Raw genomic sequence first — 20,163 nt, 5'->3', positions numbered from 1 at the left:
AGGACAGGACTTGGTAAGACTCCTAAAAGTCTCTCTCAACTCCACACCCCAACCCCAACCACCTCCTTCCTCCCTGAGAGCAGACCTGTCTGTCAGAGGGGTGATGACCAGCCGGCCAGAGTTACCCAGGTACTCATAACCATATTGAAACTGTGTGTTGGTCTGGCGGATCATACAATCATCAAGCTCCTGGGGAAAGAGGTGAGAACAAGATGGAAATTGTCTGTGGTAATGGATCCAAGAGGGAAGGGGGTTGCAAATAGATTAGGATTTCCACTTTAGAGCTAGAAGGAGGGAATGGTTTATTATTGTTATTATTACTACTACTACTAGGGATTGAACCCAAAGGTGTTTAACAACTGAGCCACATTCCCAGCCCTTTTTATGTTTTTTTTTTTTTAGAGAGAGAGAGAGAATTTTAATATTTATTTTTTAGTTTTCAGCAGACATAACATCTTTGTTTGTATGTGGTGCTGAGGACCGAACCCGGGCCGCACGCATGCCAGGCGAGCGCGCTACCGCTTGAGCCACATCCCCAGCCCTTCTGTTTTGTTTTTGTTTTTAATTTGAGACAAGGTCTTACTAAGTTGCTCAAGGCCTTGCTAAGTGGCTGAAGCTGGCTTTGAATTCTTGCCTCAGCCTCCCAACTTGCTGGGATTACAGGTGTGCGCCACCATGCCTAGTGTAGGAGGGAATGGTTTATTATCAACATGGAAAATGGGCTTCAGATTGCATGTCCACCCTGATCCATGGCAGCAGCTAAGTCCCAATCAAGCAATGCCTGTTGTGAGCACTGCCTAGAACAATTATTTACCCCTCCTGAATTAAGAGGTGAAACACTATTAAGAACTGAAGTAGGGTATTATGAGAGGGCTAAGGGTTGGGTTAGATTGTTATTGCATTTAGGAAACATGATTTTAATTCTGGGAATAAGATCAGTTTTAGGGTAAGAGAGTAGGATACCTTCTCCCAGTAGAATCGAAGTTGGCTGAGCCAGTCAAAGGCATTGACATCCATAAGGCCACTTTTATAAAGCTTCTCTAATACATCCCGGGCATGAACTTCTATCGTCACCAGAGCCACGATTTTAAGCCGCATGATCTTGGTCAAGTTCCCCCTGATGGCTTCTGAATATTTATTTAGTATTGACACCTGTGGAATGAGGCAGCAGGGCAGAACAGACACAGCAAGGCTCCCAAGCCAAAATGCACTTATCCCAATTGAACACTTCAACCCCAAAGCTGATCCCATCCACACAGCCACATGGGAAAATCAAATTCTGCTCCACACCAAACTCTCCTCACTGGAATTCTGTCAAAAGTACCCTCATTCTAGCCCTTTTGCACCAGCTGCTCCTCCCCCTCCTCCTCCTCCCCTTCCTCCTCCTCCTCCTCCTTCTTTTTGTCTAATTTTCTCTCTAGCTAATCACCTCCCTCCCAGAAATTCCTACTCCAGGCCTATCCCATACTTAAAGAGCTTCCTACCTGTTTCTTCTTCATGACCTTGAGGATTTTCTTATCTCCCCGATCCTTAGCTGTCAACAGGCACTTGGTGACATCTGCTGTCCACTGGATCTGACTGGCGGTGATCACCATCTGAGCAGGCGCGGAAGCCAATTCTAAGGCCCTGCTCTTGGCCACCCACACAACACAGCTCCTGAGTTCCAGCCTCTTCGTGGAGTAGAGGCTTCCTGAACCAGGTTCTCATTGTGCCTATTCTGCTCTAAAGGATGGAGCATGTATGTGCCTCAGGTCAGGAACTATAGGTCCAGCATGTAGTATACCCACCCACAGCCCACAAAGTGGGGCAAGAAACCTTTCTTTGTTTTGTGCATCTCTAGAATCTGTTTATCTACTTGCTGGTGACCTCCATCTTCTTATTTCCCATTTTTGTTGAAAACAGCTTACCTGTCCAGCCCATTCCTTCACCCATTTGTCCCTTTTATTGAGGAACTTCCTGAGGGCCATGCGGCAGTTCCGGAGAAGATCACGCAGGGTCACCCTCATGGTGCGTTCCACATCACCAAGCCAAGACTGGGGAGAGGTGAAAGAACAGGATGGTGTGGCCTCAGGGTCAGAGGCAAGACTCCCCAAAGGGAAGGTACCTGGGAAATAGCACTCCAGGGCTTAGGAATCAGGAGGAAAGCAAGACCTGGGCAATATCTGGCTTGGGTCACCAAGAGAAATGGAGGCCAGGAGTGCAGAGTATCTGATTTTCAAGAGGAAATTTAAGTTCAAGGCAGAGGTTATGATTGACAAGAAATAGTCGGTGGGAGGGGAACAGGTCACTGAAAAAGCAACTAGCATTCATCTCTTCATGGAGATGTTCTCACCTTGTAGAACCAAGCAGACTTTCTAACAGGAAAAAGAATCAACTTGGTTCTTAGACCCTCATCACCACTCACCTCCACAGGACCGTCTAAGAGTACTGAGTGGAGGAAATCAACATATTCGCCATCACCTGAGAACATTCCCACAGCTTCCCATTTGCCGCCGGATCCCCCAATCTGTAGAAAAGAGAAGTTCTTAATAGACTGGCCTGCCCAAGTTTGATATCTGCCTGGAAGTATTTGGGCCTTTTGAGGGTAATTTCTTCTTCTTACCCCTCCTCTCAATATTACCAGTTCTAAAAAGTTCGGCACTGTGAAAATCTAGAATCATGAACATCACTCCTGTTGGGAGGGCATGGTCCCCTCCAAAACCTTGGACACCTTGACATCACCATCCTTTCCCTGCCCTCCATCCCAGCATGGCCACCTCTACTGACCTTCTGGATTTTCAGCAATTTGATATTGTCAAAGCATTTTTTGAGATGTGGTTGCACAGCCTCTGGGTTGCGAGACTGGCCCAGAATCTCCAGTAGGTCATCGTTGGATAAGAAGTAGAAGCGGGGGAAAATATGGCGCTTGGTCTCTAAATACATATCCAGAGACTTCTGAATGTCCTCCAAGATTGTATTCATTTCTATCAATTTGTCCAGGAGCCCTGGGAAGAAGAGCAGTGAATGACATTTGGTGGTCTTTTCACCATTGTCCTGAGTAGATCTGGAGTGCCCAACTCTATTTTCTTTGCCAGATATGGAATTTTGGGTTATAGATTGCCATAAAGGTTTTTGAAAGCAGAGAAATATCCCCAATCCCTCTGTCATATTTAGCCCATGCTCATCATTAACTCATTATTAAGTATTCGTTACTCACTATTATACATTCGTTATACATCGTATGTGATTTCACAATTTCACTGTCCCATCAGTCTTGGAACAACTATCCTATCTACCTAAGAACTTGGGGCTCCACGAGTCAACCCAGCAGCTTCTGAAAATTAGAGATTATTCTCCATTTACATAATCCAACAAGTTAAATCAACCAATTTAAAAACCTATCACTTGCACACAATGAAAGAGGTCTGTAACCAATGCAGTTGCCAGTGTCCCTCATGACATAGTAAAAAGGGTACTAGACTAGGAGACAGAAGACCGACACTCTAATGGCAGTTTTTACATCTACTAGCATGTTATTAACCTTGTTGAGTTTTGACCTATTTGTCTCTAAAACAGCAATGAGATCCATCTCAAAGGACAATTCAAGATATTAATAAAATGTATTCCCATTTGTAGGTTCCTGATTGTCTTCACTTTTCTCCCAGCCTATTTCGCTATTCCTTAGTTCTTGGTTTTCCCCTGTCTTCCCAGTTTCTAGTCTTTTCAAGATGCTGTGATTTCAAACAGTGTCTCCAGGCTGTTGGAGCCTTGAGAGATCACCTGAGTAACCCTGAAGACCATGGGGCCACTCAGTAGCCTCAGACCAGATGGATTTGATCTGTGCATTCAACAGGAGGATTGATGTTCTTAGAGCTTTGCTAATAAATTGTTCCAAAATATAATCTTTTTAATTATCTCAAATATTGTCAGTTGTTGTCACTCACTTTGCATGTTGTTGACTTAAATTTTATCAGGATAATTAAAGTTACATTTTTGGATGTGTACACTCAAGTTGCTCGGGGAAATGAAGAATCATTAGACTAGTCCTAGGCAAAATAAAGAAGTCCTCCATACGCCCTCTGGAAATGTTCTTCTCAGGGTATCTGTCATTATAGGTGCTCTTTGCCAACCCTGACTCCCTGATTCTTTACCTAATTCACCCCAGTCATCTAGGCCTCAACATGTATACCCCTGATCCTTCTTCCCCAGTCCCTACCCCAACCCCATGTCTGTCAAAGCATCTACAATAAAGACGAGTTCATTTGATAAACTCATTAAAGCCAATGTAATAATAACAATAGTTAAAAATAACCAAGGGTTTTCTAGGTACCATTTACGGCTAGAAGTGCTTCACTTGTGTTATCTCATTTCCCTACAGCACCTTACTAAGTGTACTCACTGAATGAATCAGCTAGAGAAGAAGAATGGTTCTCCTTCAGGGCCACTGAGACACGATGCTGTTAATCACACACTACCTTTGTACCAAAAACTATACTGGGACTGTTACATACTCCTTTATAATCCTTACAAAAACCTGGTGAGACTGCTATCCTAACCTCCTAGAACAGATGAGGAAACTGTAGTATAGTCAAGCTGCCCAAGACTACATTTCAGATTTGAACGCAGAGCTGTCTGATTCCAAACCCCATACCCCGTGTTCTTAACCTCTGTGTTGGATTCCATTCCCGTATTTATTGCATTTGATTTGCTAAATTATTCTTATTCAATGCTTAGAAGAGGCAATGGTGACAGGAAGTGTTATAATGGTCAGGTATAAAATCAGTCTTTCAATAAATAAAACATGTGGCCATATACACAGACCCAACTGAAGCTATGTCTAAGCAAGAAGCCATGGAGCTCTGACCTGGGTGGTGGGTGCTCCGAAGAGCATTATTGTCCTTGTTCATTCGGTCCATGATGGATTTCCAGTTGTTGTTGACCTGGTCAAATAAGGCTGATTCATTCGGCAGCTGCTTGCGGATGTCCTCTCCTAGGAAGATATTCTAAGGGGCCATGGAATTGGGGTGAGAAACCGTATCTCAGATACTCTCCTCTGTTCCCTGCTCCCAGACCAGGGATGATAACTGAATAGAAGACACAGAGCTTTAGGAACCAATGGGCAATATGTTCAAGTTCTAGAAGGGAAGTTGGGATTGGAAAGTCAGGTGGGCTGGGTCCAAGAAGAAAAATGAAATGAAACTCTGGGAAGAACTAAGGCCTGCCAGGAAGGGAAGCTAAGGTGAGGGTTAAGAACCAAGGATTGGACTGCTGGATCCTAGATAAGGTGTGAACTTGAGAGACAGAAAAATGAAGTTGACAACAAGACAGATGTCTAGGTCTTAAGCACACAAAGGTGTAGAAGTAGGAAGAGCTCGGGCACCGTGTTCTGACCTCCAGGTACATCCACTGACGCTGCACTGTGAGCACCATCTCAATAACCTCCAAAATGAGGGAGAGGCAACGTTCCCAGTGGTCCACATCCTTCTCAAAGGACTTCACAAAACGTGATGCCTTCATGGTCGACAGAGCTACCTGGTTATCTTCCAGTGCCTGGAATACTTCTTCTGTACCTCTGGGCCACAAGGGATCAAAGTCACAGTCCATGCCCATCTGCCAAAACTGGGTCCCCACTCCACTGCCCAGATCACATGGCCCTCCCCTCTCCTGAAGCCCTGGGTCCCTCTCTACCTGAGGCGGTGATGGCCCTTATCCTTGTAGGGAATTATATCTAGCTGGGTCGTGTCCCAGGTCTTGGCAATGTTTTGTAATGCCTGTGTAGAGAAGTTGAGGGCAGAAAGAACAATCACTATATAGTCCCCAAGGGGAAGACTAGCCGAAAGGGGCCCTCAGATTAGAAACAGTTGAAAGCCTGTGGGAGCGACAATGGGAGAGGATTGAGTCATACCACTTCTATGGCCAGCTCTTTGGTTGCTGAGGCAGAGATTTCTGCAATCTTCTCCACATGCTGATCCATCCCAAGCGCCACAATCTGCTCCAAGGTGAAACTTTCAGATTCCTGATCAAAGTCCCGTTGGATCTCATCCCTGATCTGGTCCCAGTGCCTGCAGCCCAAAACAGGAAGTCTGACTGAGAGGCCAGACACGAGGCCTCTTGAAAGGGTCAACATCATCCCTAGGGCTCAAGCGATAGAACATTTACCTAGTATGCTTGCGGCCCTGAGTTCCATCCCCAGAGCACATGCAAGCGCACACAAACGCGCGCGCACGCGCGCACACATACACACACACACATATACGAATAAAAGAAAATCACTCCCTGTGCTTCTACCCACTGGGACATTATGATCTGGGTATTTATTAATTCATGATTCAACAGATTTTACTAGATAGGCTCTAAGGTGCAATCTTAGACACCCTGAGGAATACAAAGATTGATGCCACCCTCTAGGAGTTGATTCTCTGGAGAGGGAATTAAGACAGGTGTGCACACGGAAAGCTCAATAAATCATTGCAGGTTTACACGGATCATGTGCTGAGACAAGTGCTTTATGTGAAACAGCACATTTAATCCTTACAACTACTCCATAAATTAGAAAGTATTACTATTCCACTTTGTAAACAGAGAAACTGAGGCTTAGAGAGTTAAATAACTTAAGAAAATAAAGGGATTAAGTTATAATGTTTTGAGCAGTTTCATCACATAGGTGAAACGTTGCCAAAAACATTACACTGGAGGCAATGCAAAAGAATTAAAATTATTACTCCAAAATAGGTGAAATCAACATAAGTGTCCATCAAACAGATAAAGAAAATGTAGCAGAATATTATTACACCTTTAACAAAAAGGAAATTCTGCCATTTGTGGCATCACGGATGAACCTGGAGGACTTTATGTGAAATGAAATAAGGCAGCACAGGAAGACAAATATTAGATTATCTCATTTATATGTTCAATCTAGAGAAGTCAGATCACAGAAGCAGAGTAGAATGGTGGTTCCCAGGGGCTGGGGGTGGGAGGAGGGAATCGAGATGTTGGTCCCGTACAAAATTTCAGTTAGATAGGAGCAATAGTTTGAGAGATCTATTGTACAACATGATGAAGATAGTTGATAACAATGTGTTGTATGCTTGAAAAAAATCACTGAATAGATTTTAAATGTTCTCACCACGCACACAAAAAATAAGTACTGAGGTAATTCATATGTTAATTAGCTCAAGTTAACTATTTCACAATGTATACATATTTCAAAAAAGTCAAGTTGTACGTTATAAATATAACGAAATTTTTGTAAATTTGGGGGCTGGGTTGTGTCTCAGTGGTAGAGTGCTTGCCTAGCATGTGAGGCCCTAGGTTCGATTCTTAGCACTGTATATAAATAAATGAATAAAATAAAGGTCCATCAAAAACTAAAAATGTAAATAAATAAACAAATAAGTAAATTGGGGGGGGGGGGTTGGAGGTATAGCTCAGGGGCAGAGTGTTTGCTGAGCATGTGTGAGGCCCTGTATTCATTCTCAGCACCTTGAAAAAGATAAATATATAAAAAGTGAAAAACAAAAACATTTAAATTTATTATTATTTTTTATTTGTAGCTGGACACAATACCTTTATTTTACTTATTTATTTTTAGGTGGTGCTGAGGATGGAACCCAGGGCCTCGCCTGCCTTGGGCAAGCGCTCTATCACTGAGCCCCAGCCCCAGCCCTGAAAAACAAAAGCATTTAAAACAAACAAAACAGATGCACCCAAGAGGCCAGAGGGAATGCTCAAGCTGTGGATGCTGTGGCGGGGAGGACTGAAAGGAGCAGGAGGTAGCCCAGGCCAGGCGAGCAGAGCGGTCGCCCTGGAAGCCGAGGGGCAGCCTCACCTGTCTCTGAGGGCAGGGTTCCGCAGGTCTGAGATGAGAGGCATGGTCCTCTTGAACTGCTCTATTTTGGAGCGAGTGGTTTCAATAATTTCCCAGTTTTTGTCCTGAGCAGAAGTGGGAAGAATTAGAAGACCCAAAAGGCCTTTTGGAGACCAGTCCCCCTTCCTCAGATGGCCCATCTGCGCGTCCCTGTCCTGTCTCCACGCACCTTATACTCTTTGGCTAGTCTAGTGAGGCGACGGAACAGCCCATGGGCCATAGACTCCATGGCCTCCGTTTGCAGGGTCAGGAACCGGCCGGTCTTCCACTGGCTCCAGTTCTCCTCCCAGTCCCGGGTGATCTCCCACACTTGCTGCAGTGCATCGAGCTCCTGCAGGGCAGGCAGCAAGTCATCAGGGAAAATGGCCCCAGTCTAGTTCCTCCCTGACAGTTGCTCATTTGCTCCTCTCATTCCTCTAGAGCTGGTCCCTCCAGGGTATAGCACTGCCTCCCCAGTTCATTTCGCTTGCCTTAAGGGCTCATCAAATGATAAGCACATAAAAAGATCCTCAACATCATTAGTCACTAGGGAAATGCAAATTAAAAACCTCAGTGAGAGATATCACTTCACACCCACTAGGATGGCTAGAACCAAAAAAAAAAAAATTAAAAGAAAAATAAGCATTGGCAAGGACACAGAGAAAAAATAGGAATCCTAGTACAGTGCTAGTGGGAATATAAAATGGTGCAGCTGCTATGGAAAATAGCTTTGGCAGTGCCTCAAACACTTCAACAGAGTCACCATATGATCCAGCAATTCTATTGCTAGGCTTACACCCATGAGAATTAGAAACAGGTGTTCAAGCAAATATAAGTATACCCATGTTCGTAGCAACACTATTCACTACAGCTGAAAGGCTGAAACAACCCAAACACCCACAACTGGAGAATGGATGAACAAAATGGAGTGAATAAAAAAAAAACAATGGAATATTACTAAGCCATAAAAAGGAATGGAGTACTGATGCATGCTACAACATGGATGAAAATTGAAAGATACTATGTCAAGTGAAAGAAGTCCAGAGGCAAAAGGCCACATGTGGTTCTGTTTGTGTGAAATGTCTAGAATGGGCAGATCCATATACATGGAAAATAAATCAGTAATTGACAGGGGTGGAGGAGAGAGGGGATGGGAGTGACTGCTAAGGCATTCGTAATCTCCTTTGGGGGTAATAAAATGTCTTGGATCTAGACAGAAGCAATGGCTGTGAATGCCACTGGATTGCTCATTTTAAAATGGTTAATCATGTCATGAGAATGCCAGTACATTCTAAAAAAAACCTACAAGTGAGCTCATCTCCCCAGGCCAGCTGTGTTTTCAAGACCCTTGGGTACCGTTCTCCTGACCCTTGCTCCTCATCCCCGGTTCCCTCAGGGGCCTATCTCAGCAGGACACCTTCTCCAGGTTCTGAAGGTCCTTGGAGGCCGGTTGCTCGATCTTGAAGATGCCCAGGTTGGAACGGAGAGTGTTTTCTTCTTCACGCATGGCCATCAACATGGCCCGCAGCTGTGCGATCTGTTCCAGGGCCACCACGTAGCCCACGTTGCTGGTGAAGGGGCCTGGGGAGTTTCAGGGGCAGCTCAGTTTCCTGCTCAATTCCCTGGTACCCTGAAAGGATGGCTATGGTTCTCCTATCTCTTTGTAGGCAAGTCTCACTTCTTACATGAGAGAGGGAAAGGATGGAGAGTAAGAGGGAATACAGGCAGCACTGAGAAAATGACAAGTGTGGCTGGAGAATCAGAAACAGATGGAATATGGGCAGGTGAGGTAAGAACACTGGAGATATGAGCCGGGCTGCGGCCTTCACCCCAAAACCAGTGACAATAGCTGCGCTCATCCTCTTCCCTGCTGAGGACTCTTTCCTCCTCCCATTCTGTTCTCTCCTTCCCAGGACAGAGGCTGAAGAAGGGAAGAGGGCTGGGGCTGGGGCTCAGGGGTAGAGTGCTTGCCTAGCACTTGTGAGGCACTGGGTTCGATTCTTAGCACCATCACATAAATAAATGGTCATTATGAAAAAAAGAAGAAGAAGGCGGAGAGGTGGCGCAAGAGTACCTTTGAAGCTGAAATCTTCCAGAAGGTTGTGTGCTTTCTTCTTGAAATCATCAGCAGAGTGAATAAGGCCTGTCTTGAATTTTTCCTTGTGTTTCTTGAGCATTTGTTCACTTTCCATCAAAGTTTGTTGGAAAGCGACCCACTCCCCATTCAGACTGTCCAGCATCTCTAGCACCTGGGTACATCAGAGACAGGAGGAGGAGCCATGAACAGGACGACTGTCCTTCTCACAAATGCTTTGTTGTTGCTACAATGGAACCCAGGGCCTTGTGCTGCTAGGCAAGCGCTTGACCATTGAGATCCACCCCAGTCCCTCGCTAATGTTTTTAAGGTCTCTTTTTTGATTCTCTAGATTAGAGTTCATAGACAAGCTTTTTGGGGAGGATGGGGTCTCACTGTGTTGCCCACGCTGGCCTTGAACTCCTGGGCTCAAAGGATCCTCCCAACTCAATCTGAGTAGCTATTACAGGCTCATTTCCCTACATGCAGCTCATGGATGAGTTTCACAGGGACAATGAGGACCCAAGAAATCAAGCAGGGAGTTGCTGGGCCTAAAAGAACCCTATACACTGGACAGAAATACCATTTGAATTAGCCTTGCTCTCAGGGGTTGAATCTTGAGCCTCTTCCTCCTCTCTCTTCTCTGCACTGCCCCCTGACAGCACCACAGTTCCCCACAAACTGCTGCCACCGGTATGGGTCTAACTTGGGTGCACCAAAGAACTGCTGGAACTTACATCATCTGGAACCGGCACCTCGTACTTTTCCAGAATGGTAAATTGCTCGTGGATGGGAGGGATCTGGCTCTCCACGTTGGGCAAATCGTGCTGCAGTGTATCCATGAGCTGCAGACTGACCCCTAGTTCCTCTAGTGTCTGGGGAGGGTGGCTGATTCTAAAGGCCAGCAAAGGGAGCACCGTAGGCAGAAAGCGAAGGACCTCCCCCGCCCCCACCTTCACACCTGCAGGAGCCTGCCCTACTTCTCTGCATTCTCCTTCAGGTAAGTATGCAGCTCCAGCAGGCGCCCCGCTGCCATCTCCTTGAGCAGAGTTGTGAACTTATTCTGCCACTCATTGCAGTGCTGCACCAGCGAGAACTTGAGGTGTGAACAGTCCAGGAGCACGAACTGGATGTTGAGGACCGTCTCCTCCTTTTGCACATTGTTAGCCACTTCTGTGTAGCTGTAAGAACCCCAGATTTGCACTAGCATGTTTTCTTTCTTCCCAGATGTGCCCCTTGTCCCAATACTGGTTCAAGTTCTTATTTCCTTCCATCTCTAGAGGGTTCTCTTACTTCCAGGTGTCTCCTGGGCCAACCCATCCCCAGAAGACAACTGTGACTGTGTCAACTTCCCAATCACCCACTACAAGGGACTGGAGATGCAGCTGAGTGGTAGAGCCCTTGCCTAGCATGCACAAGGACCTGGGTTTGATCCTCAGCACTGCAAAAAATAAAACAAAGCCCAACCACTGGAGATGAAATAATGGTCATACTCCTTCTTCTGATATCCAAGGTCTTAGAGTTGCATGGGTCTGGATTGAGCTCATGTTTTGCTGCTTTCTAATTTGTGACCTCAGGCAGGGTCTCACTATGTTGCCCAGGCTGGCTTTGACCTCCTGGGCTCAAGCGATCCTCCTGCCTCAGCCTCCCACCAAGTAACTGGGACTACAGGGTCCTGCCATTGTGCCTAACCCAAGTATTTTTTGTTGTTGTTGTTTTGTTGTTTTTTAACTGTCCTAAATCTTCGTTTCCTCTTCTGTAACATGGCAGTGATAATGGAACATATCTCAAGAGGTTGTTTAGAGGACCAGCTTCTGAATATAATCCCTTCGCATACTTCCCATGCTTTAGATTTCTCACTATGTGAGGAACATGCTTCTGGAGCTCAACTTTACCTCTGCTTGTGCTATTTCCTCTACATACAATGCCCTCCCCTCTGTGCATGCTGAAATCCTACCTACCCTATAAAGAGCAGCTTCAAAGTTACTTCATAAAGCCTTTCCTGATGCCCCCGGTTGAAATTTTTTTTTTCTGCTGTAATATGGATTTTTAAATGTCCCCACAAAGGTCCATGTATTACAAGCTTAGTCCCCAGCTTGCAATATTGAGAGTGGTGGATACCTTAAGAGGTGGGTCCCAGCAGGAAGCCTTCTGGACCCTGAGGTTTACTGCTTTGCTCCTGCCATCAGAGACATCAGACCCAAAGCAATGGAGTCAACTGGTCATGCACTAAAACCTCCAAAACTATGTTTGAAGCAAACATTTTCTCTTTATAAGTCTATTGCCTTGGGTATTTGTTACAGTAACAGAAAGCTGATATCACAACTTCCATTGACCTGTCCTGGCACCTTATACACCTTAGTCATAGTGTGCATCACACTGAAGCTTGCGGAACCACAACTAGTCCATTTGCACAGTTCCTTAGAGTTCACAAGGTGTTCTCACATATATTTGATGATCTCACAATGTCCTAAGGTAGGGAGCATAATATCTAATATCTATAGACACACAGTGCCTGCATCTGCCCTCTCCAGACCCTTTCCCTGGTTTCTGGGTTCTTTCCTCCTCCTCCAATTAATTCTTTACCTCCTCCAGATACTTGTCCCACCTTATCCACTCACCGAGCAATGTCAGCATCAAAAGAAGAGACAGGGGGGTTAAGGCGCTGGTAACGACGAATAAAGGAGTCCTTGTTGATTTCCCAGATTTCCCGATACATATCCCAGGTCTTGAGGTAGTTCTGCAGCAGACTGGCATTGTTAGTCATGCCACTGCTAATCTGGGCTTGGATCTTCTTAATGTCCTCATCTCGCTCTTGAAAGGATCCAGAAAGATACTTCTCGTTGATATCCACCCGAGCCCAAGTTCCAGCCTAGCCCCTGGGCACTGCCCTCGATCTTCCACTGTAACACTAGTTCCCAAAAGAAGTACTGCTCAAACATGACAATTATAAAACAATGGAGGAGGAAGAAAGTGAAAGTATGATTCTTAGTGTTTCCTCCACAAGATCAGAGATCTCTCCTGTGGGACCTCTTCAATTCAAGCTACAGTCTCAAACTTGTGTCTGCTCATTTCCCACCCAATTCCCAAATATCATGAGCATCAGTCACCTAATCTCTCCACCATCCCACCCCTGCTCCCTTCCCTGATCTGGTCCCCTGACTGGATATTTCATGGAGATGACTGGCCCAATATGTCTGCAAACATCCCTGGTCTCTCCTTCTAGCTCCACCGAGGCCTAAGCCTCTGATAGTTCCACCCCTGACACTCCCCCTAGTGCTCACTCACCCACAATTATATGGATGGGATCCCGTTGAAATTTGCGCTTGGAGAGGATTTCGGGAAGGTGGCGGAAGACAGAGATGGTAGAAAAGAGGTGACTGCCAATGTCATTGACTACACCTGCCAAAGTCTGCAGAGTGGGTGAGAATTCCACCTGTGAGGAGCACAACAGAGAGGACCTTAGCACAGCCCATGGAGGAGACAAGCCTCAAGATTAATGAGGCATGCATAAAGAAAATGTGAGACACATAAATATGTATGTGTGTGTGTGTGTATATATATATATGTGTGTGTGTGTGTGTGTGTGTATACACACACACACACACACAGAGTTTTATTCATCCATACATAATGAAATTATGTCATTTGAAGGAAAATGAATGGAACATGAGAACATTATGTTAAGTAAAATAAATCAAACTCAGAAAGTCAAGGCTCATGTTTTCTCTTAAATGTAGACGCTAGAGAGGAAAAAGGAAAAGAAAGTTGAGTGGGGGGAATCTCATGAAAATTGAAAGGAGATCAATAGAGTAGAGGAAAGTGACCAGGGGAGGTAAGGAGGAGAAAGGGGAAATACTGGGGAGTAATACTGGGAAATTATATTGTTACAATGTTTGCATGTACAAATATGTAACAACAAATCTCCCCATATAATTATAATGCACCAATTAAAAAATATGGAATTTTTAAAAAGACTGGTAAGGCTGAACGCTTCAGAACCAGATCCAGTGGCCACAGCTGAAAATCAAGGACAAGGACCAAGTTTAGGAATCGAGGGAAATTGGTAAATAAGGTGTGATAGCTTTGGGATGTTGACACACTGGTCCCTACCTTTGCTACACCTCCCTGCATATCATTCTGCAAAATGACAAGGACTCGGAAAAGTGGGTTTGGAGTGGACTTCCCATCCCCATTGATGGCCTTGGATAGTTCCAGCAGCGACCACTTCACATTCAGGCGCAGAGCATCCTCCATCATGTGGTCTAGCCGGATGGTGTACAGCATCCACTGCTGCTGAATCTGGTGGGAAAAGAACCAAGAGCAAAAGAAGCCCTCAGGGGGAAACAGGGAGAATCCTGGGAAATGAGAAACAGCCAATATGGAAAGGAACAGGTGCTTAAATAAAAAGGCAAGATGCTGAGTTTGACAGGAAGATTGAAAGTGGACTGAATGCAGGACTACAGTAGGATGTTTGAGAAACACACACTGTTAAAAAAAAATGGAGGGTGGTAAGGACAAGAGAATGGTCCAATGGGACTTGGAGACTGTGGCTTTTTTAAACCACAAAGCCCTAGCCACAGGAGCCTACCTCAGGGCCATCATTCTTGAAGACTTCATAGGAGTTGGTCATGATGGCCACCACATCCTCATGTAGGCTCATCAATTTCTGCTGTATAGCTGCCCGATGTTCTTTTTGGTCCTCCTCAAATTCCAGGTCCCTGTATACTCGTTTGCCACTAATTCGAACCAACAGTGTCTCTGACATCTCTTGGGCCCGCCAGCCAATGGTCAGAGTGGAAGCCTTGAAGTCATTCACAATCATCTGCACCTGGAGTCAGACCCCACCCGTGGTCTGTAGATGGCCACTTTCTAGGAACTAATATATCTTCCACTGAACTGCCCCAGCACCATGCATACTTGGACACACCTCTGTTGGGGAGTTTCAGCTGGGAAAGAGACCCTCTGGAACTGATTCTACCCTCTCATCTGTCCTCCACCTAGAGTTGATGACTCACGAAAGTGCTTTCCTAAGCACACTTAATTTCTTTTACAATACTCTCAGGTCTTTCCACCATTACCTAAGATTCAGGTATGGGTTACCATGCACCAGCCTCTCCCTCAATCTTGCAGCCCTTTAGGGTCTCCCAATTATGGCTTACCTTGCTGGCATGTATGCGGCAGTCCGTGATGAAGAAAGCACTGGCCCCCTTTAAGGCCCAATGCAGCTTCTTGAGTCCAGGGTGAATCTTCTTATCCAGGAATCGAATACGTTCTTTGAACAGGGCCTGCTCATCTTCGGACAGCAAGGCTATAATCCTGCATATAAGAAAGGACTGGTAGCTGGTGGGGACAAGTTCTGAAGACCTCTCCTCCACACCTGGAAAGATCAAAGTTCAATTCTAGACTAGTGTTTTCCCAAGAAACTTTCTGTGGTGATGGAAATGTTCTACAATATGTGCTATTTGATACTGTATCCACTAGTTGCATGTGACTATGGAGCCCTTGAAATGTGGCCTGTGGGATAAGTACCTGAAATTTTTATTTATTCATTTACTTACTTACTTATTTACTTATGATGCTGAACATTGAACCCAGCTCCTCATTCATGCTAGGTGGGTGCTCTTTACCACTGACCCACATCACTCATTATTTTTTAATTAATTATCTTAAATGGAAATAACCACATGCAGGGAGAAGCTCCATACTGAATATGGCAGGTCTAGACACTCAGATGCTTTGTTCCATCCCCTTAGACTTTCACTAGACTGAGAAAGATACCTTCTGTGGTCTGAATTATTGATTTCCCCAAATTCATATGAAATCCTCACTCCCAAGGTGACTGTATTAGGCAGCGGGGCCTTTAGAAGGTGACTGGGTCATGAGGATAAATAGAGAAGGCCTGAGAAAGCTCCCATCTCACATGGGGACACAGTGAGAAGGTAATCATCTATGAACCAGGAAATGGGCCTTTATCAGACACTGAATCTGCCTGAAACTTCACCTTGAACTTCCCAGCCTCCATAACTCTGAGTAATGAATTTCTGTTGTTTATAAGTCACCCAGTCTATGGTATTTTTGTTATAGCAACCTGAACTTACTAAGACAGTACTTAACCCAGGACAAGGCCTCACTCCAGAGATGGGTAACAGGGGGTTCAGAGACCAAAGGGATAGGAGTGAGATGGGAACAGCATGGCCTTGATTCAATGACTCTGCTGTCATTCTGTGTCCATGACCCCAGTGTGGCCCAGTTTCATTCTTAGAGAAATGCCCTGTGAGGTGAGAAGGAATCTGGTTGTTTTTGCTCTCTTCTCTAAAGCTGAAAAACATAACTACAAAGGACAGGAATCATTATGGGGCCACAAGAGAAAGCATAGGGAAACTTCTGTGTGTGTGATGGACAAAATGTAAAAGACAAACTGTAGGAAATGGACAACATCGTGGGGCAGAGAAGACAAAGAAGAGGAATGAAATAGCATCTAGAAGGGCTGCAGTGAGGCCTGGAGCCCTACCTGTTGTAGTCTCGAGCAACGAGTAGCAGATTCTCCCGCAGAATGCGCAGGTCCTCTGCTCGTTCAGCTACATTCACCACGTAATGGGGTATCTCAAACAGCAGCCGCTCCCAGTAGTCAATCTCCAAAAACAGAATCAGAAGGGTCCTTGAGAGGAAAAAAAAAAAAAAAAAAACAGCAGAGCACTTGAGGGGACTGCTCAAGGGGACAAACTGGAACCAACAGTGGAACAAGGGGCTTGGGACTGGGAAGCACAAAAGAACAGAGTGAGGAGATGAAGTGGAACTTCCAAGTGACAGACTGACCAGACACAGTTACATTTGCTCTTTCCCCAAAATATCAGAACAACAGTAAAGTCGATTTCTAGGTGTCAAAGACATAGCCCACAGGTGTGAGGAGATGACAATTAAGGAATTCTGGAAGTTGAAAAGCTGATGACTAAGGAGGAGGGGGAATCACAAGCCAGGGGTGGGGACAAGCCCCAGGGGTGGGGCTTTCTTTTTTGAAAGGGCAGGGATACTGGGGATTGAATTCAGGGACACTCAACCACTGAGCCACATCCCCAGCCCTATTTTATATTTTATTTAGAGACAGGGTCTCACTGAGTTGCTTAGTGACTCGCCATTGCTGAGGCTAGCTTTAAACTTGTGATCCTCCTGACTAAGCCTTCAGAGCCTCTGGGATTACAGGCATGTGCCACCGCACCCAGCTGTCAACTGGCTTTCTAAGGGCCAGGGGATGGTGGCTTCAAAGAAATCTCTTAGAAGAGCAGTTGAAGTTGGGACTCAAAGAGGAAGACCAGTGGAAAGTTGAAGAAACAGTTCTCTCCCTGTCTCTTCCCTACTAGGCACAGTAAAGAAGTGCCCTCCCCTTACCCAAGAAAGTCACTGAAGGTTTATTGTCTGGCAGAAGCAGTACAGAGACAAACAGGGAGCCTTTGGTTTGGGGGCCCCAGATGGAGTTGAAGGAGAGAGTGAGTTACTGAAAGCAGAGAGAGTTACATACTGAACATTAAGACCCAGCCTTCTTTCCCACTCAGAAACCCACCCTCTGGAAGCAGGACCTATGCTCCCAGGAACGGTTAGAAAATTCTTTTCTGTGGCCTCTGACCAGCCTAAAAGAATAAGTCTAAGGATGTTGACCGTGAGAGTCACCCTGAAAACAGCCTACCCAGATGGCTCCACAGTGAGGTTCACAGTTGACAAGCCCTACCTGTCTCTCACCAGAGCTTCCAATGGCTTCCAATTCCCTTCCTTAAGAATGAACACAAGGGCTGGGGATGTGGCTCAAGCGGTGGAGCGCTTGCCTGGTATGCGTGGGGCCTGGGTTTGATCCTCAGCACCACATACAAAACAAAGATGTTGTGTCCGTGGAAAACTAAAAAATAAATATGAAAAAATTCTCTCTCTCTCTCTCTCTAAAAAAAAAAAAAATTAAAAAAAAAAGAATGAACACAACACCAAGGATCACAAGACATTAGATTCTGCCTTTCCTACCACTGATGGTAGAGGCCCAAACAAACAGAAGCTAGAAGGGAACAAGAAGACTGCTCAACTCAATAAGAAAAGCCAACAAGATTGTCACTAATGTCCTCAGAGAAATAAAGAGACAGAGAAGAGCATCCATGAAACAAGAATATGATGCTACAAAAAGGAACACTAAAAGGGTTGGGGTTGTGGCTCAGTGGTAGAGCACTTGCCTAGCACATGTGAGGCACTGGGTTCAATTCTCAGCACCACATAAATAAATAAATATTTTTTCCTTTTTTAAAAAGGAACATTATAAAAACTCTTAGAAGTTAGAAATAATATTAGAAACATTTAAAAATCAAAAGAAAGATCAGGCATGGTGGTACACACCTGTAATCCCCATTAACCACTGGGGAAGCTGAGACAGGAAAATCAAAAGTTCAAGGCCAGCCTCAGCAATTTTGTGAGACCTTGACTCCAACTTAAATAAAAAGAGCTGGGATGTAGCTCAGTGCTTACATACCCAGTATATGCAAAGCCTTGGATTCACTCCCAAATACAGAAAAAAATAATTGAAAGACATAAAATTGATAGAAATCTCTCAGAAGGTAGAGAAAAAGAGTGGGGGGGGGGGAGAGGGCTTTCTGTGGAAAAAAGAATAGGAAACATTTCATTAATAATGTTGGGTTTTTAAAAAATGTACTATAATGGTAATGTTTGGGGAATACTGGGTTGAATATTAAAAATTACTTTTACTTCTTTTTCCCTTATTAAATGGCTGCATTTTAAGCTGCATATGCAACCATCATCCTAAGTGCCTGAATTTTCTCACATCTGATGAATTTCTCCTCCTTCCTACTCCAGTTGCCACTACCCTGTCACATCCTGGAACTTGTTCACAGTTCCTCCACATCTAACACACCCATTCACACAACCCCAGTCCAGATGCGTCCTCCTCCCTCCCACTCCAGAACTTTCCTCAAGTTTTCCCAGCCCACCAGTTCTCTGACCTCAGTGGGTCCTTTAGGCCCACAGGCCATGGTACTGGTTCTCAGACCAATCCTATCTTCACTTCTTCCTCCACAGTCTCAGCTGTCTTTTATTTTGTTATTTATCTAATTATTTATTGGTGCTTATGATTGGAACCAGAGTCTCATATATGCTAAGCACACATTTCCTCTACTGAGCTACACCCCAGCGCTTGCCCTTTATTTTAACCATTCTCTTGCCAAACTTCACTCTTCCATCTCATTGCTTAGTCTAAACCACCTAACATAAACCCCAAACTGGTGAAATCCACTGTCCTTCACACCGAGCCCTGAGTAATGCTGGAGAAAGCTACCAGGCCATGAAGACTAGCTCACTGCCCTCTCAAGGTCCCTCTCCCACCAGGCTCCCCAGGCTGCCTCCTGCTCTCTCAAGGGACTATTTGCAAGTCCTTTCCCCTTTTCTCAAAGCTGTTCTCCCACACCTCCAACAGAAAGCCTCACCTCCTAGTCACAGGGTGGTGGGGGGGGGGGACCTCCATCTACTTCCTGCTATAAAATTTGTAAACTTAACCTATCTCCACAGCTAGACTCTTTCCATTTATGACAGGAAAGCAGGAGAGTCCCTCCTCCCACAGAAGTTGAACCCTCCTCCGGGATTCTGGTCTAACGCTGTTTCCTGCCATCTTCTCGAACTCTCCTCTACCTTCAACCTACTTGTTTCTTCCCATGATTGAAATACAGCCAAGTTTCTATGGCCTTAAAAAAGAAATAAAAGAAAAGCAACCCTCTCTTGACTCCTATCCTCCTGCAAGCAACACATTTTCCTCCCCCTCACAACCTGCCTTCTTTAAAGAATCCTCCTAAAAGATTCTCTTTTATTTCCGTTCTTCCCATTCACTCTCACCCCCAGAGAGGAGGCTCCCCACCCACCCCAACTCTAAAACTGCTCTCATCAAGCTCACCAAGGATTCTTATAGCTAAGATTCCCTTGGGAGTGCTTCTCAGCACTTCTCCTCATCTCTCTGTAGGTCTTAACATCCCAATGAAATACTCCCCACCTTCTTCCAACTCTCTTCTCTGACATGTGGAACACAGTTCTCCCCCACTCTGCTCTTGCCTGCGTAGAAGCACCCTCCTCTCTCCAGAGTCCCTGGAAATCATTCATCTAAGTGCTGGATCACAGTAAAGAATCTGCTTTCCCTGATGCTTTCTTTAACTGTGGGCTCCTCAAGGTTCTTCATGTCCAATAATTCTCCTTGGGTGGCATTATCCACTCCTGTGGCTTCAGCCAC

At 45.2% G+C, this 20,163-nt stretch overlaps 1 protein-coding gene across 7 annotated transcripts in view; it reads right to left on the bottom strand.

Annotated features, from left to right (window-relative positions):
* The window catches only part of Dnah2 (dynein axonemal heavy chain 2), a 109,514-nt gene that overhangs the window by 55,372 nt on the left and 33,979 nt on the right, over positions 1-20,163 (bottom strand). For all 7 annotated transcript variants that reach the window (XR_005726477.2, XR_005726476.2, XR_005726475.2 and 4 more), the window contains exons 15-36: positions 16,414-16,560; positions 15,062-15,218; positions 14,491-14,730; positions 14,013-14,201; positions 13,188-13,335; positions 12,521-12,713; positions 10,880-11,080; positions 10,637-10,793; positions 9,900-10,074; positions 9,243-9,406; positions 8,016-8,177; positions 7,808-7,911; positions 5,885-6,041; positions 5,668-5,750; positions 5,371-5,551; positions 4,844-4,982; positions 2,767-2,984; positions 2,405-2,506; positions 1,908-2,033; positions 1,485-1,595; positions 964-1,152; positions 86-189 (exon numbers count right to left, since the gene is read on the bottom strand). Coding sequence is in view for 4 of the 7 variants with exons in the window: in XM_078042819.1 (XP_077898945.1) it covers positions 86-189; positions 964-1,152; positions 1,485-1,595; positions 1,908-2,033; positions 2,405-2,506; positions 2,767-2,984; positions 4,844-4,982; positions 5,371-5,551; positions 5,668-5,750; positions 5,885-6,041; positions 7,808-7,911; positions 8,016-8,177; positions 9,243-9,406; positions 9,900-10,074; positions 10,637-10,793; positions 10,880-11,080; positions 12,521-12,713; positions 13,188-13,335; positions 14,013-14,201; positions 14,491-14,730; positions 15,062-15,218; positions 16,414-16,560 (3,447 nt within the window). In the remaining 3 variants the exon portion in view is untranslated. The remainder of the gene's footprint in view (positions 1-85; positions 190-963; positions 1,153-1,484; positions 1,596-1,907; positions 2,034-2,404; positions 2,507-2,766; positions 2,985-4,843; positions 4,983-5,370; positions 5,552-5,667; positions 5,751-5,884; positions 6,042-7,807; positions 7,912-8,015; positions 8,178-9,242; positions 9,407-9,899; positions 10,075-10,636; positions 10,794-10,879; positions 11,081-12,520; positions 12,714-13,187; positions 13,336-14,012; positions 14,202-14,490; positions 14,731-15,061; positions 15,219-16,413; positions 16,561-20,163) is intronic.

The sequence above is a fragment of the Ictidomys tridecemlineatus genome, chromosome 3 (assembly GCF_052094955.1).
Source record: "Ictidomys tridecemlineatus isolate mIctTri1 chromosome 3, mIctTri1.hap1, whole genome shotgun sequence".
NCBI lineage: Eukaryota > Metazoa > Chordata > Mammalia > Rodentia > Sciuridae > Ictidomys > Ictidomys tridecemlineatus.
Note: the sequence above shows the minus strand (reverse complement) of the source record. Positions and strands in the feature narration are given on the sequence as shown.